Genomic DNA, 16,436 nt, shown 5'->3' with positions numbered 1-16,436 from the left:
TTTGTGACAGTTGGTGAGAGCTTAAGATGGAAAATCCTCTTAGTCTTTTCTCTGAAGCTCTAATAAGTTTCCCACTTACAACAAGCAGCCAGCGCGCACACACACATACACACACATACACACACATGGTAATGGCAACCCCACACCCACACAACAAACACAACAGAATGACGACCTTTCAGAAACAAAAGATACACTCTGAATGAACGCTAGTGGGATGTTTGATCTTTCAATCATTCTTAATATTCACACAAACGTTAGAGGAAGACCACACTCTTAATTTCACATGTTCTTAAACTGAACACGATCCCTCCTCTCCTCTCGCTCAACTGTATTTATCTTAATGAGCGTCATGTGCACAGCGTGGGTACTCATTGACTGCTTGACACAAACCAGAGTCATGAGTTTAAACACAAGGACAACCACTCTCAGGGAAGGAGTACGTGTTTGTGATCGACAGGAAGCTGGTTATATTACAGCCCATATACAGGGTCATATACTTTTGGGAGCCAGCTTCTGGCTTGAGTACAAACACAAGAGATTATCTGAATTGAAGTGAATGATGCATTTCTGTCTCTTTCTCTCTCACTACCCACAACACTAATGCAACAAAACAAATGTTGTATACTCACTCATTTTGAATCAGTTTGTCCTAAATTTTCAAGTTGAATGAGCATCACATGTCTCCAGAGGATCTCCATGCTGATTGTCTATCACAGCATGAATGATTCACTGAATTTTTTTTAACCGATATGAATAGAATAGATGGTAAAATGCAACTTCAACTTTACATGTAATTCACTCACTTGAAAGTTTGTTTGAAAAAGAAAAAGCTTTTAAGATGGATCAGATACCTAATTTGAGTGTTACAACAATAAGAAAATATGACAATATGAGATGAACAACAAAATTGAGTATTTTTTGTTAATTCGCTGTTAATTTTTAAAAGCCCTTGACCACAAAAACCTTGACCCTGGATGAAGTCAAGCTGTTCATCAATCTCAGCCTTAGCTCGAGTTTCAATTTGTACATCAAAGTAAGTATTTCCATGTAGATTCTGAGGTTTATATGAAGTTTTCGGAGTTAAAAAATACTTTACTGTTGCTTTTTTAGGAATAAAAAACTTTTTATCCTTTGTGAAATTGTCTTCTTTTTGAATTTATTGCCCATTTTAAAACCAAAGCACTTTGCAGGATAGTTCAAATTTAATTAGGACTCTTCCCAGAGATCGTCACAACTACAGTGACCTCTCCTGGTGACAGAGGGGATTGCAGCACATCATTCCACATTTCACCAAAATGGGACCTAAAACAAAATTGGAAAATCTCAAACTGTCAATCCATCCTGTTTAACTCTAATTTTTGCTGCTTTCCTGTATGTTTTTCCTTTAAATCAATGACTGTAAACACAAAAAGTGCATGTTGTCAAAAACAACACTGACCTTCATTTCAAATCAGCACTTTGTAATGTGGTAACATAACTACTTTCTCAGTGACAGACTAAAAAAAGTAGAAAAAGAGGAGAAAGCTAAAAGATTAAAAACTATTTCTCAAAATGGTCTGTTTAAACAACTTTTACTACAAGACATATCTTTTTAAGAATGAAGAAGCATTAGCAGTTGTAATTTAACAGTAAAGTCAAGATAAGTAGCAGCAACCAGGTTAAAATGTGTCTAAGTGTTTTTATAATCACCACAAAGAAAGGTCTTTGCATGGTTTAGCTGTTTGGTTCTTGTATGGTCTCCACAGTCTGTGCAGCTTCTCCCTCCTGCCTATGTGCCTCCATGTGTTCCTTCAGCTTCGCTTTGGATGCAAATGTTTTCATGCACTGCTCGCAGTACGGCTTCAGCGGCCTCAGCCCAGAGTGACTGCGCTTGTGTCGAGCCAGCTCCGACGAGCTCTTGAACTTCAGCTCGCAGACGCTGCAGGGATACGGTCTCTCCCCCGTGTGGATCCGCTGGTGCAGCTGCGCCTCGCCGAGAGTGAGGAACGTCTTCTCACAGTGTCCGCAGGGGAACGGTCTCTCCCCAGTGTGGATCAGATTGTGTCTGGTGAGTGCGTATGGTTTGGTGAAGCCCTTCCCACAGTAGGAGCAGGGGTACGGGCGAGCACCTGAGTGGGAGATGATGTGCTCCTGTTGGGTTTTTTTGCTCTTGAAACGTTTGTCGCACTGATTGCAGGGGTAAGGTCGGTCATCCATGTGTGACCTGTGATGTTTCGAAAGCTCCCCCTGTGACAAAAAGCCCTTCCCACACTGTGAGCAGAGAAAAGGTTTCTCTCCTGTGTGCATCCTCTCGTGTCTCGCCAGAACAGACACCAGAGAGAACCTCTTGGGACAGTGGGAGCACTGGAAAGGCCGTTCTCCCGTGTGAACTCGGAGGTGTTTCATGAGCATAAAGCGCAGCGAGAACTGTTTGCTGCACTGACTGCACCGGTGTGGTCTCTCTCCTGTGTGTGTGGATAAATGCCGTTTCACATCAGATCTCCTCGTGTATGTCTTCTCACAGTGGGGACACTTAAACTGACGCTTGACTTGATGCATCTGTCGGTGCTGAGAGCGTGCTAGCAGGGAGTCGAAGCCCCTGCCGCACTGCTGGCAGATGTAGCTCTTTCCAGTGACGTGGGACTTCCTGTGCTCAAGGAGCTCAGAGGATGTAGGGAAGCTGCGGCTGCAGATGGAGCAGATCTGGGGCAGCTCACTCTCCTGTGAGTGAGACTTCTTGTGGTGGACAGTGAGAGCGCGGAGATTAGCGAAGGAGCTCCCGCACACCTGGCAGGTAAAAGAAATGTCCACGCCGTGATGTTTGCTCTCATGCTTGGCCAGGTCCCACGAGTGCTGGAAGGTTCGGTCGCACCGCGAGCAGTGAAATGGTCTCTCCCCAGTGTGGGTGAGCTGGTGCCTCCTGACATCTGAAGTCCTTGTGAAAGTCTTACTGCACGTCTCACAGGTTAGAGCCTTCTGCCTGTTCTGAGACGGAGACACGCTGACTTTGTTTTGATCCTCTGACTCCTCTTCCGTCCCGTTATTTGTGTTTCTTTTTGGAAACAGTTTAATAGACGTAAAAATTTCATCCGTGCTGGAAGGAGATGGTGTAATCTTTGCTCCAGAGAGAGTCTTGTACTCTTCAGTGCGAATGTTCTGCATGTGGAAGTGAGGAGGACTGTTTTCATCTGAGCGGTGGAAGGGACACTGTGAGCAGGTGAAGATGATGGACGTCATGTCAACTGAATGACCTTCAAATAAACAGATAAAGATGTGAGAAAAACAGACTTCATTAAAAAAATGTCCAATATTCTGGGATTCTCCACTTTGTGTTAAAATTACCTTCAACTCCTTTGATGGCTATGACAGAGGGGGCCACAGGTACATCAGATCTGTTCCTGATGAGGATTCGACAAATAGATAACAGGTTTTATTTAGCTTCTTTAACAGAATAACTGTTTTGTCCCCGAGTCTGAGCTATGAAACGAAGGCCAGTTTTTGATGAGCTTAGCAAGGAAGAGGTTGAGCAACACTGTTTTTATTATTATTATTGTAGATCAGGCTTGAAAAACTGTCGTGTTTTCTGACTCTAAAATCGTATTTTTGTGATTCAAATTTTTTAAAAAGTCATAAATTCTGATTTGAATATCAGATCTCTGACTTCTTTGTCCAAAGACTTTTATCGTCAGAGTCTGAAAAAAAGAAAAATTCTGACTTGATTCTCATATTTCAGACTCAAATCTAAGAATTCTGACTTCTTTGCACAGAAGAATGAGTTCCCAGAATTAAACAAAAAAAAAAAAAAAAAAACAGAACAAAACTGGATTCTCATATTTTGACCAAAATTTCTAAATTCTGACATAAATACTATAAATCTCATCTTTCCAAGAATTCAAAAATTGAAATCAGAGTTATGGCTTTTTTTTCTCTAAGAAATTTGACAAAGTCGAGCGCTGATTCTCTGATTGATTCGCTGATTTTTTTCGAGCTCTCAAAGAAAAAAAATCCAAAATTTAGCTTGTTTTTTTAGGATTCTGACTTCGAAACCTGAATAATAAAAATCTGAAAAGAAAATTCTGGCTTCATGCTCCAATTTTTTCCAGAGGCCCTAATTTTCTCCCATAACTTAGCAAACCACCAACCAAGACAAACAAACAGTAAATCTGCACAACTGTTTCACGGGACCACATGGGATGTGTTAACTGTTGCCTGGGAGATGCTTTCATGTGACACTCCTCTGGTTCCTGTAAAAATGCTTAGCTAAGCTAAGAGTCTGTTGGCTTCATATTTAGGGACATCAAAGAGGCTTCTCCACACAATAAATTAATTTTCAATGCATTTCAGAAGCAAAAAAAAAAAAGTGTTTTGAAGATACTTCTGAAAGGATGGCTTACATTATCACTTCTTCAGATGACTTTTTGTCTCTGTGAGGGATCTGACAGCTGCCCGAGGTCTTCCCGTGTGGCTGAATCGACTGGTGCACATTAGCTGAAGAGGGAGACTGCTGTGTTTCAGAGATTGGATCTTCCTCTGGCATGTCCTCATTGGCAGAAAAAGCTTCATAATTATCCTTTGTGTCTACACAAGAGTTCACAATTCTCTCAGTAACTCCATGTTTTCCATCCTCCACCATCTCTTCAGCATTGTTTTCTCTTTGCCTCTCGATTTCTTCTGCTAGCACATTTACTGACTCAAGCTCACCGTTACTTGAGTCGTTACTCTTTCCTGTTTGTCCATCTTGACTGAGACTCTCTTTCCTCAGAGCAAATGTTTTTGCCAGAGTCTCTAGAGCTTTCGCCACATCCACAGCTTCACTCATGTCCTCTGCCCTCATGCTGCCGGCCTCCTCGCTACAGGCGTTCTCAGCATTCATGGCTTCAATCTCTTCTTCGTAGAAGTCCGTCTGAACCTGCACCCCGCCAGACTCCACGATTTCTTCATGGACTTCAGACGCTCCAACTTCCACTTCAGTATACACAGCAACAACGCTATACTGCTCTGTTCCCACAAAAGTGACAGGGTTTAGCACGTTAGCATAGTTGTGGATTGATTCAAGTCCGACTGAGATGTTTGTCTTCTGTGAGGGAGGGATGGATAACGCAGACATGATGCAGCTGCCAATGGTGGAGGAAGGGCCATCTACGAAAAGAGAAAAGCAATCCTTCTGGCAATTTTCTACAACTATTTTGATACCAAAATGTATTTTTTTCTGCTCAACTTACGTGGCATTTTCAGCAGTCCTAAACACCTATAGTGTTTAAAAATCGAGCTCATCTCTCCAGGTGATGACTGAACACACTCCTCCAAAACAGAAGGAGCAGCACCGAGCAAAGCTGCAGTCTGTAATAGCAGAGCAGATGTGTTTAAACAAAGTGTGAATCGAACATTATTATACATATAAAACAACTTGAAACATCTGGATGTGCTGAGTAAATACCTGTTTCAAGTCTGGTACTGGGAGCAGCTTTTCCAGCTTTGACAGCAGCTCCCACAGCAACACGTGAAGGGCAGCGTCATATTGTGGTCCATACTCTACTGGAAACACCTCCTGTACAAGATCATCAATTTAAAAGAGGCTCTTTTGGAGATTTCTCAAGCTGACAAAAGATTAAAATCTGTCTCACCTGGAAGAAATATGCTCTCTCAACTGGATCTTTGAGAAGACTCTGAACAAGTGCGATAAAAGTGGCCTCTGCTGTCTTCACTTCCACATCCCTGTACTGCCACAAAAAGAATTGGTGTCACTGAATGATTATTATCATTTATTTCTACAAGTTTTTGATGCACTGTACTCACATCTGTCTGTGTAGATGTCACTGGGAGTTTTTCCAAGAAGCTCTGGATCATTTGAGAATCAACACAACCCCGTGTTGAGCCTTTGCAAAGCTCCAGAATCAACTGAAACATCAACAAAATAATGTAGTGAAGTTATTTCAGTGATCATGTGAGATTTTCCTTGAAAACAGCAACTCACCCTCGCCCGTAGACCCAGGATTAACTGGGCTCTCTGTCTGTGGTTGATGAGTCCAGGGACCGCCTCGGTCACCATGAACACAAACTCCTGGATCTTCTCGTAGTTCATCACATCTTTCTGCTTCGCCAGCTGCCACATAGCTGCAGAGAGGAGCTGCAGTGGGGGCACCAGGAGGCGAAGGGATGGAAGAGGCAGACTTTGGTCTGGAGCAGTGTAATAATAGAGATGATCAGTTGGGGGCATCAATTCGCTTTAAAACTACACCTGTAAAAAATCTTTGTGACAGGAGTGTTACTGACTGCATTGATTTTATTTAACAAGATGTTAACTATAGAAATACACTACAGGGAAATAAAAGGGTTCTCATTTAGCCAGTTTATGCATTTCGGACTATCCATCCACATAAAAACATATAATAGGACTATGAAGCAGTATAATTGCTGGAAAAATATAAACATAGACATTATAAACTCGTGCAGCGTTGATGTCTCCGTGGCTTTTATAATATTTACGACCAATTAAGTATCATGCGTAAAATTGATAAATATCGCATTAAAAATCTCATGATCTGTAATTCAATTACAACAGGCTGGCAGTTTATTGTAGACGCGTTTTCATTAAATAGACGGGTCCCGCAGGCTATAAGAGTCAAATGAACACAGCTTCCTTCAAATTACAGGGGGAAACTATAAAAATACATACCACTTAAGTTCTCTGTTGATCTGCTAACCTCCATTAGTGAAATTTTATTTATGTGGCGTTCATAAATTAATTTAAAAAAAAGATCTTTTAAGACTATTCCGGCTAGCATGCGCTAATAGCACGCAAGCGCCCGTTTCCTCAACTCGCCTACAGTGTTTCCTCTTTCAAAATAAAAGCTTGCGGGTTTTTTATTTTTTTATTTTTCTTCTATTTCGACCAGTTTTGAGTTCACAGTTTTTGATCTTACATCAAACTAACGTGTAAGATAATTTTTATACGTCCTCCATATGTTCAAATGTTCGTGACTGAAAATTTTATTAACCTTTTTAGATTTTCTTTTCAGCTATGAAAACATTTTGGTTACTAAAACAATTTTTTAAGAGAACGCCAACTGCCAACATAGTTTTTTCCCAGTTATTCTGGTACTTAAAGCTTATTTAGTAATAATAATAATATATATATATATTTCTTTGTAATATTTTTTTTAGTATGGCCAAGACAGGAAGTACCCCCCTGACGCATGTGACGTCACGACGCAGTCACAGTCCAGAGTCACATGAAACATTCACTGAAGATGTCTTAATCTCCCTATTTCTGGCTCGTTTGAGGGAAAAAAAATAAGCTTTTTAACTGAAATATCTCTTTGATTAACAAGACGATTCAGAATACACAATGGACGAAGACGGGCTGCCGATTGTTGGGTCCGGTGTTGATCTCACAAAGGTTTGTACTCAGTAGAGTTCACACAAACCGTAAGCTAGCTGGTAAACGATCTGCTCATTGCTGATAAAATGAGACGAATCAGTAAAAAGGAGCGCTGACACATGGTAATAGATTAACTATCTAGAAGATCACAATGTTAAAGAAATACAAGTGCCAGAAATAACCGTATCAGCTTTAGCAAGTCAACATCAAAGAAGCAAAGGGGTCGTATTTGTTTTTCTCAATTGTTAGGGGTTAAATGTAGTAGTTTTTCCACATAAGTTTGGCACCACACTTTGAAAGCAGTAATGGCGCGAATGATAGAGATAAACTGATCAAATCCTTAGTTGTAGAAATGAACAGATGCTACACAAGTTTGCTGGTTGGATGACAAAACTAACAGAAGATTATGGTGTCAGAAAATCAAAAATCAAACCACCTGTTTTATATTTTATAGGTCGTTAGAAGCCTGCTTTTTGCAATTTAAACCAATCTGCATGTATTGTGCTTGTATTAAGCAAAAGCAAATGTTTGGTTCATGCCAGGTGATGTTTAAAATGACCAGTACTTGATTGAAAAGAAATGCATTCTTTATGAATATTTATTTCAGGATTATACTCAAAAAATAACTTTAAAACAATGTCTTAATTGAAGAGGTTCTATGTAAACTGGGTTTAAAATGTTGTTATTTTGATAAAAAGTACAAAATTTCTTCAGTTCCTATAGCCTTTAAATGCCTATATCTGATTAACCTGTGTTTCCTTCAGGTCCCTGCGATTCAACAGAGAAGAATTGTTGCATATCTCAACCAGTTTGTTGCGCACACAGTTCGATTCCTGAACCGCTTTTCCACAGTTTGCGAAGAGGTTTGTATGTCCACATGTACTGCTCTCTTAAACACAAAACCTCTGAAGCTGTTCCTGAGATATCTTTTCCTTCCCCACAGAAACTATCAAACATTTCACTCCGCATACAACAAATTGAAACCACCCTGTGCATTTTGGAAGCAAAGGTGAGTTTCTTGGTAGTTTTTTTTTCTGCAGCTGTATTCGTGCAATGTCCATGCGCTAATCATGTATCAATTGTGATACTGTGGGCAGCTGTCCTCCATTCCTGGGCTGGAAGATGTCACAATAGATGCTGGACCCAGTCAGCAGCAACCTGCTCAGGCTAATGGACCCACCACCTCCATTCAGAGCCAAACAGATGGTCCAGCTGCAGCAACCCTGCCTCCCCCTGAGGTAAGTGCAAGGACTATACAAAGACAAACATATCTAGAATTAAATATTTGATGCAGAGCCAAGTCCTTGGTTTAGGTCTTATTCAAAGTTTTGCAAATATGCATTTTGTCCTTAAAGGAATAGTTTGAGAGTCAGACAACTTAATTTATCCAAAAGTTTTTTTTCTTTAAATCTTGGTTATACCATCCACACAGACCATTCAAACATTTAAAGAAAGGTAACAACCAGGTGCGTGTCAGTCTGAAATTTAGGACGTTGTCAGAGATGGATACTGGCCCCCTCATGTGGCCTGACACGACAAAATTGAAACTCATTTTAATAAGCCTTGATATTTGACAAGGTAAGATAAGATAACAAGATAATTGCAGTAATTTTCTTGAGATCTTGTCTTATTTATCTCCATATCTTGGGAAAAAAAAATAAAGCATGTTTTTCCTGAGATAAGAGATAACTTTTTAGCAATCTTAAGCTCAAATCTAAAAGTTGATTGCTGCTATCAGCCAGAAGATGGCGTGCAAAGCTGCCTTTGTGCCTCAAAAGCACGAAGGACCATAGAAATAGGATTCACTTATCTCCTTTATGAGAGAAGAAGCAGAAAAGCAGCTTGACATGCCGTCTTCTGGTTAACGATTTATTACACTTTGTAACAAAGAAACACACATTTACCAAAAAAAAACATTTCAGAACAAGTCCACCTAAAGAGTGACATCCACAAAATGAAAATAAAAAATCATTTGATATCCTGTGCTTGCTTTCCAAACTTCATCACAAATCATTTACTTCTTTTGTTTTCTATTTCCTGACGCAGCCTGTTCAGACCACACCGGAGCCGACAATACCAGACACAATAGAGGAGAATGCAGCTGCAGAGAATGTGATGACGGTGGCTAAGGACCACAGATATGCACGATATTTGAAAATGGTTCAAGTGGTAAGACCTGCTCTGAAAATGTATGAGGATTTGAAACTTACCACTGCTACCTCTAGTTAAATATATGTTGTTTTCTCTGACAGGGAGTTCCAGTTATGGCCATAAGGAATAAAATGGTTTTGGAGGGTCTGGATCCTAACCTGCTGGAGTGAGTGATTTATGACACATAAATCTCCCGACATGTAGATTTGTTAAACACATTTCATGACACTGATCACCACTTCTTTGACCTCAGCACACCTGATGCGCCCGTGCCAGACGGAGCAACAGGAGGTGGCGAAGATCAAGATGTAGCTGCCACCAGTTCGGACAGCGAATCATCTTTCAGCGACTGACATCTCACAGCTGTCTCCTTCATCTCAAAGAGCTCCCTGTAAAGACCGTGTGACTCTGTGTACGCCTGAACTCAGATGTAGCCGTGCCTGTAAAAAACTGAGAGGGTGCAAATGCAAGTGCCTGAAGCGAAGGAATCAAACCAGTGTGAGCTGAAACAGTACATTAGTGACCTCCATTTTGATACATTTAGCCTTTTTAACAAACAGTCACTGTTTAAAGGAAGGAAAATCTTCTTGATATTAGCAGTCATCCTTTGCAGTAGCAAGTACTTTTTGTACTGAAAGAAATTTAAGTGATTACCATTTTGAAATGAAAAAAAAAACATGTTTGTTGGATGCTTTGAATGTTGAACTCATAAATTGTACCTCGGTGTTAAAGACAGTGTGAAAATATTGTACGTCACAAGACAAGTTTCATCATTTCTTAAGCATGTGACTTCCCACCCTCTCAAAAGATCAGCTGTCAATCTCATGAATGTTTATAAATTATTGCTCCAGGATTATTTCAGCTTCTTGTTTATTGACTGGATGCTCCATGTTGCCTGTTTCTTTCTTTTTTTTGCATCAGAGCAGAAAAACTAATGTTTTTCTTTAGCTTGCTAACATTTTAAGTTAAAAAAATGTCTTAATACAGTGTATAATAAACTAATTGAATAGAAGCATACTTTGCCAACTTGTGGCATTTTTTGGCTCTTTTTTGAGGTTTTTGAGGCCATGTTGGAGAAGGAGGAACTCACATTAATGCCTTCTTGGAGTTTATGTTTTTTTCTCTCAAACCACTGGGCATTTCCACAAAGCTGTATTAAATACTTGTTTCTCACACATTTCAAATCAATCTCACACAGTTATTCATTAAACGGTGAGCTGCAGTTTTTAGCACTTTCACACTAGCTTCATATTTTATAGTGGGAGTTGCAACTTTGACCATTGCAGTTTGGATATTGCAAGGACTGGCTGAGTAAAGACAAAATGCCAACATTGAAGTTTTGGGAAATTTGACAGGTGCTGTTGTTTCTTTGGCTTCTAAAGTAAAGTTGCTGACTTTCCGTCTGTGCATCAAATTGAGCTGAATGTGAATTAAAACAGTAAAGCAGGATCATATTGAGGTAGATAGTAGTCCTTCTCTTGCCCTGAAAGCTAACAACTGATCCAAAGGACTACTTTTTCCACTTGTCTGTATCTGTTTACTGTTAAATTGAGCCCTATCAGAGCTTTGAATCTCAAACCTAATCGCAAAAATGTAAACAGAGGGATTTTTCTGTGTCGGTTGTGCCAAGTTGTCCTTACATGCACCAGGAGCACTCGAGTCCACATTCTCCAAGATGCTGAGTTAGAGTAAAACATGTGGGAGCAGAGGAAAAGGGTCAAATTCTGAGTTTTCGTCGGATAGATTTGACATGACTGGAAAAACAACAGTGAGGAAGTGTTTTTCAGCATTTTGTTAAAAAAGGTTCAGTTTTATTTCACAGCTCAGCAGTGCAACATGATCTGTACATTACATGTCAAAATAGTACCAATCAACAGTCAGTGAATTACAAATAAATTCCCTTTAAAAAATGATACATGTTTGTAGCATTTATATGACTCCATTATGTCTTCTTACTCTTAAAGGCAGGAGATTGTCTCTTTAGGGAACCATGCTAAAGTTGTCTCTTGGACAATGGACAAACTTAGGACGTCTTTCCTGTATTAACCTTCTAATCTTCTTCATTATATTTGAGTCATTAAACCTGCCCTGAGAAACATCATGGAGTGGCCTTTTTCTTATTTATGTGCTCTGTCAAGGCAGTTAACGCATTCAAAATCCCATCTATAGCTGCACTGTTGAAGCCTGTAGCAGTGTTAAAAGATATAGATCGCTTGCTATTGTTTAAAGTTACAGTACATCAAACTTTTTCTTCAAAGTTTGTCACCTCAACTGTTCAAAGTTTGGTAAAGAAAGTAAAAGGATTTGATTCATCTTCTTGCTTTATGCCAGATTTCATCACAAAAACCTTCCAAAAACAGGATCTGTGAGAGATTACTCAGTTTGATTTCATCACTTTTGTAATTAAGCACATAAAACCACAAAGTCCCGAGGGAGGAACTTCAGCCGGAGTGAATTTCCCATTGAAAAACATACAGCAATCATGTGTTCACTGTGTGATGAACTTCTCTTATTAGTGGTCACAGGTCTGACACAACGACACGCTGGTGGGGCAATCACGGACAAAGTGCAAAGTGAACTCCAGTTGAATACAGTGAGCAATAAAGACACTTATAAAATCTTCTAAGACTATAAAAAGTTTGAAGACAAAGGTTGTGGTCAGTTTTTTTCCCTTATAACGCCACTATTACTGCCAGACAAATATAAATAAAGACAAAGTGCTCAAAAAAAATTCAGTCAAGTGGTATAAAACGGACAATCATGTGGAGTACAAAAAATGCACGAGCAAAAGGCTTTACAAACATAAATGCAGCACATACTTTTGAGATGTAAAAACACTGGTAGAAAGTTTTTCTGTCAGCTGCAGATTGGTCACGAGTTTGAGTACCCCTCATACTCTGTTTTCACCTGTAAGGTAAAGAGCTGCAGGAAATAACAAAAAAGAAAAGATCAAAAACTTAACCCATAATACACAGACAAAACAATTTATGTTTGCTGGATTAATACTCACTTTAAATTCATCAATGTATGTGAAGAAGAAGCATGTGAAGCTAAAAGCAACAATCCACTCACACACGGCGCTAGCTAGGTGATATGGATAGTCCTGAAAGAGGAAAACAAATCCAGCAATCAGAAATCAAATTAAAGAGATACTGGCTACATTTTAAAAAAATATTTATTTATAGACAAAATTTATCCTCAAGATGGATTATTTTTCAGCTAATGCTCACAAAAAATGTCCCACTTACATCTCAAAAAAACAGTATAAGTGGCGTTTGTGCTAATTTATACACTCACAAATGTTGACACAGTTGAGCTTTAAGCTTACAGTTCTAACAAATAACACTTTATGCTAACTTTCTCAATATACATATTACTTCAGATTCTGATTTTTACTGCTATAGCAAATTTTATACTTTAATACTACCTTATGAACTTTTGGCTAAAGCACAGTGTTCGTTTTTTAGCTACATTTTGCTAACAATTTAAAATTTTAGAACTTTTTGTGAAAATTTCCAGCCATTTTTCCTTTAGCTCACAATTTTAGCTACTAATCGAGCATGTTCAGAGTTTTCTACAACTAATAGAAAATTATTGTACTTTTAGCCAAAACTATAATCTATTTTCATTGTTAGCAAAGAGTTGTTATAACTTTAAGAGAAGCATTTAATTCTTAAAGCAAAGGAGTTCATAAAATGCTTACTAAACCTTAATAGTCAAACTGTTTTGACTGTTGACGTGGTCTCTGTGACATCATCCATTTGTTTCTGATACAGAGTTTTTAACCAAATTAGAAATGCTGAGTAGATAACATGTATAACTGAGAAAAGAGGCTAGGTTGTGGCAGGCTAAGCTTCTTTGCTTACAGAGTTGTAGTGTTTGCTGTTTGAGAAATTTTCTTTTATTTTTTAGTTGGTGTGTTTGAGGGTTTTTTGGGGTTCGACTGGAGGAAGTCTCAAGTGGACACTCGAGGAACTGCAGTTTCTAGCACTTCTGCATCAGCTACATTTTACAGATGCTCCTTCTAATTTAAAACATTATAAGATGTTGACATTTTTAACTCAATGCCTCCATTTTTGTTTTCTTTCAGCTAGCTGTTTTTAATCAAAGTAACTTTCGTTCAATGTTTGATGACTTTAGCTTAGCATTTTGTCTCTTAAGTAGCTCAAAAGTACCTGTGCATATTAAAACCACATACACATCTCTTCAGATGTTTCCACTTCTTGCTGACTTGATGACTGCATTTCAGAACTTCTCAGTTTTAACACTTCAAGGTGTTATGAATGACAAGTTGGAGGTGGTTAATGTGTGGAATAACTGCGCTAGATCGAATGTTCATGTTTATTTTTATCTACATATATAATACATTATCAATAAAAAATGTATTTATTAACTCCATCTGGAACTTTTGGATGAAAAAAACAACATTGTGGTTAACTGTCTTACCTTATCTGCAGGATCTCTGTGCAGTTCAGTTTGTTTCACAAAGAATGCACAGACGACAGCTGAATTATTCTCTAAGGAAAGTCGTGTTTAACAATGGATGACATCTGTGACTAAGTGTATTACAGGACCATTAGTGAGTAACTTACTGGTAATGACAATAAAGCATGAGTAATAAATGAGCAAACACCAGGAAAGGCTAACATTTTCAACTTCTGTGAAAGGATACTGGGGAAAAATGCCAAAGTAGCAAGGATGGAGATGCACAATCGGACTCGAATCACGGTCATGGAGGCCCCAAATGGAAAGGCTTGATATGAAATGACAGTCTGCAGGACGATGTAGGTGACTCCAGTAACAAAGAAAAGCAGTGCTCCTGCATCATGAGGTTTCGTCTCTGCAATTTCCTGCAAACACAAACCTTACACCAATAATTCACCTTTATAAGACATGATATTCATATGTATTGACATGTAAACGACCTACCTGGAAGGTTGCAACAATACACATGCCCAAACAGGAGAGCAACCCAATGTAAAGAGCACTTTTATTCAGACATGGGTTCACAACTCGAGTTTCCTCGCTCAGCTTCTCCACAAACTTGTACCTGGAATAAATAGTGGCTATTCCTGCAGGAAGGTAAAATTTAAGATTAAACACACATTTTGTGAACTTCTACATCTTTTTATACAGTAAAAATAGCCTTTGTGATAAAAAGAACGAAAATCTGCTTTCATTTTCCTGAAAAGAGGAAATGTGAGCACATCTTAGGAAAGTCTTCCCTTGGGAAAGCCCAGAGTTGCTTAAAGGGTCAGCTTACAGACGTGACACTGCAGATGTTCATATCTTTGAGTTAAAAATTACCTGCACATGCAGTGATGAATGTCATCAGGCCAAAGATACAACTTTCTGGTGGTTCAGCACCTGTGTCACTGAGGAGACAAAGAGAAATGAACACTGTAGCCTAAGAACAGTAAATCACAAACCTCATGGTCTTGAGATAAATGCGAATCTCTTCTTAAAATAAAAAGTTAATTTTAAAGGGAGAAGTGAAAATATGAAGCCTCAAGCTGGAGGTGTGTACGTGCAGCTGGAGTCTGGGTACCAGCCAAGTCAACGCGAAGGAAAACGAAACTAAACTTTGTTACCAGTAAAATCACTGAATATAGAACTTCACTGTGCGCTTCTTTACTTAGACATTACTTGTTGCAGGTACATGGTTCTTCTTTCTCAAACAAAATGTAGAAACTGGATTAAACTTACCTTATGAATGGAAATATAACATCGACATCACCTCTGAGAAGAGCAATAAGGTAGCAAACTACGAAAGTACTCGAGGACCAGACGACTAAAAACGCTGGCAGAAAGCAGAGTCCCTGCATGAACCAGTACATGTTGGATGGATTTTACGCGAAACTGTCAAAAACACTACGGCGACCAAGCGTGAAGCCATACAGTGTCACAGCCACTACGATCAAATACTGGTACAGGAACTGATCCTATGCGACTGTTGTAAAGACTGAAGAAGAGCATTAACCGACAGTCACATGGTGGTTTGAACAAGAGATTCAGATAGTTTACTGTGACCTCTTCCCCTTAAGTGACTCCTTTGGACTGTCTGCCAATAAACCCCTGCGCAATGATCATTACGCTCGTCCCTCTTCCTGTAAACCTTTTTTTCTCCTGCTTTCTGTTGAAAAGCCAGTATCCTCCAGGAACCCAGGAAATGTCATAGCTAACGGGTTAGTTTCCAAACGTTTTGCTGTAGTGTGAAATACTCATCATCAATCTTTTGTCCGAAATATATGTCTTATAAGACGTAAGAGACACTCTGGCAACCCCATCATGGAGATGGTTGTCACACTGTTTTTCCACATTGTTGATTTAATGGAAAACATCTTTTAAAAGGTCAAATTAAAATTGAAAGTTTTTATTGCATTGAAAAGTTGAAAACACATAAATTCACATGTCTTAACTCAAAATTAGAAAAGGCCATGAACAGGAAACACATCTGAAGACCAGCCTATAAATACAGTACACGTGCCATTAAACCCCTAGTGGTATTTCTTGCTAGCACCAAGGCTAAAAACTGTGCAAAAAGAAGTTTGGTAGCTAATAACAATCTAAACTATGGTTTTCTTTATATTTTGAGGGTAACAGTTTTTTGTTATAAACTCATGACGTAAAAGCCAAGAAGAAAAATATTGAGGAGCTTTATATTTATGTGACAGCTTACCCCACTGTCCCCTACTCAGCTGTGTTCAACGTGTAACTCAACCTACCCTCCAGACAGTTGAAAAAGGGTTTTAAATACTTAATAACAAGTTCAATAATCAGAACCTAAAATTTGCTTTCACAAAGTAAATACTTTATACAGAATTCCTATGCAGATATCAATCAATTTGAAAATTATTTTATTCTTATATGTATTTAGTTAGTTTTTTATGTTTTCTCTTTATTTCGTAAAAGTTGAAGTACG

The 16,436-nt window shown here is 38.9% G+C and overlaps 3 protein-coding genes across 4 annotated transcripts; 1 reads left to right on the top strand and 2 right to left on the bottom strand.

Annotated features, from left to right (window-relative positions):
• Positions 1 to 256: 256 nt before the first annotated feature.
• LOC141810860 (uncharacterized) lies at positions 257 to 6,805 on the bottom strand. 2 transcript variants are annotated; one of them, XM_074698697.1, is made up of 9 exons: positions 6,659 to 6,805; positions 5,957 to 6,159; positions 5,779 to 5,880; positions 5,607 to 5,702; positions 5,420 to 5,530; positions 5,205 to 5,322; positions 4,377 to 5,121; positions 3,325 to 3,380; positions 257 to 3,233 (listed from the first exon to the last, which is right to left on the bottom strand). In XM_074698697.1, exons 1-9 carry the CDS (start codon positions 6,765 to 6,767, stop codon positions 1,717 to 1,719), a joined length of 3,057 nt encoding a protein of 1,018 aa, XP_074554798.1. In that variant the 5' UTR covers positions 6,768 to 6,805; the 3' UTR covers positions 257 to 1,716. The 2 variants fall into 2 exon arrangements, with proteins under 2 accessions (XP_074554798.1, XP_074554799.1); XM_074698698.1 differs by lacking the exon at positions 6,659 to 6,805 and having other exon boundaries at positions 5,607 to 5,697; positions 5,957 to 5,972.
• A 361-nt stretch (positions 6,806 to 7,166) lies between these two features.
• washc3 (WASH complex subunit 3) lies at positions 7,167 to 10,531 on the top strand. The gene is made up of 7 exons (XM_074698828.1): positions 7,167 to 7,381; positions 8,128 to 8,226; positions 8,307 to 8,372; positions 8,461 to 8,601; positions 9,410 to 9,532; positions 9,616 to 9,680; positions 9,768 to 10,531. Exons 1-7 carry the CDS (start codon positions 7,331 to 7,333, stop codon positions 9,865 to 9,867), a joined length of 645 nt encoding a protein of 214 aa, XP_074554929.1. The 5' UTR covers positions 7,167 to 7,330; the 3' UTR covers positions 9,868 to 10,531.
• A 780-nt stretch (positions 10,532 to 11,311) lies between these two features.
• On the bottom strand, positions 11,312 to 15,609 carry dram1 (DNA-damage regulated autophagy modulator 1). The gene is made up of 7 exons (XM_074698827.1): positions 15,221 to 15,609; positions 14,822 to 14,889; positions 14,444 to 14,586; positions 14,187 to 14,364; positions 13,961 to 14,019; positions 12,525 to 12,617; positions 11,312 to 12,436 (listed from the first exon to the last, which is right to left on the bottom strand). Exons 1-7 carry the CDS (start codon positions 15,349 to 15,351, stop codon positions 12,386 to 12,388), a joined length of 723 nt encoding a protein of 240 aa, XP_074554928.1. The 5' UTR covers positions 15,352 to 15,609; the 3' UTR covers positions 11,312 to 12,385.
• Positions 15,610 to 16,436: the final 827 nt, after the last annotated feature.

Source organism: Halichoeres trimaculatus, unplaced genomic scaffold (genome assembly GCF_033239565.1).
Source record: "Halichoeres trimaculatus isolate MK-OKI-2021-1 unplaced genomic scaffold, fHalTri1.1 fHalTri1_scaffold_21, whole genome shotgun sequence".
NCBI classification, from domain to species: Eukaryota; Metazoa; Chordata; class Actinopteri; order Labriformes; family Labridae; genus Halichoeres; species Halichoeres trimaculatus.
The sequence above is the reverse complement of the archived record's forward strand: the minus strand, read 5'-3'. Positions and strand labels throughout refer to the sequence as shown.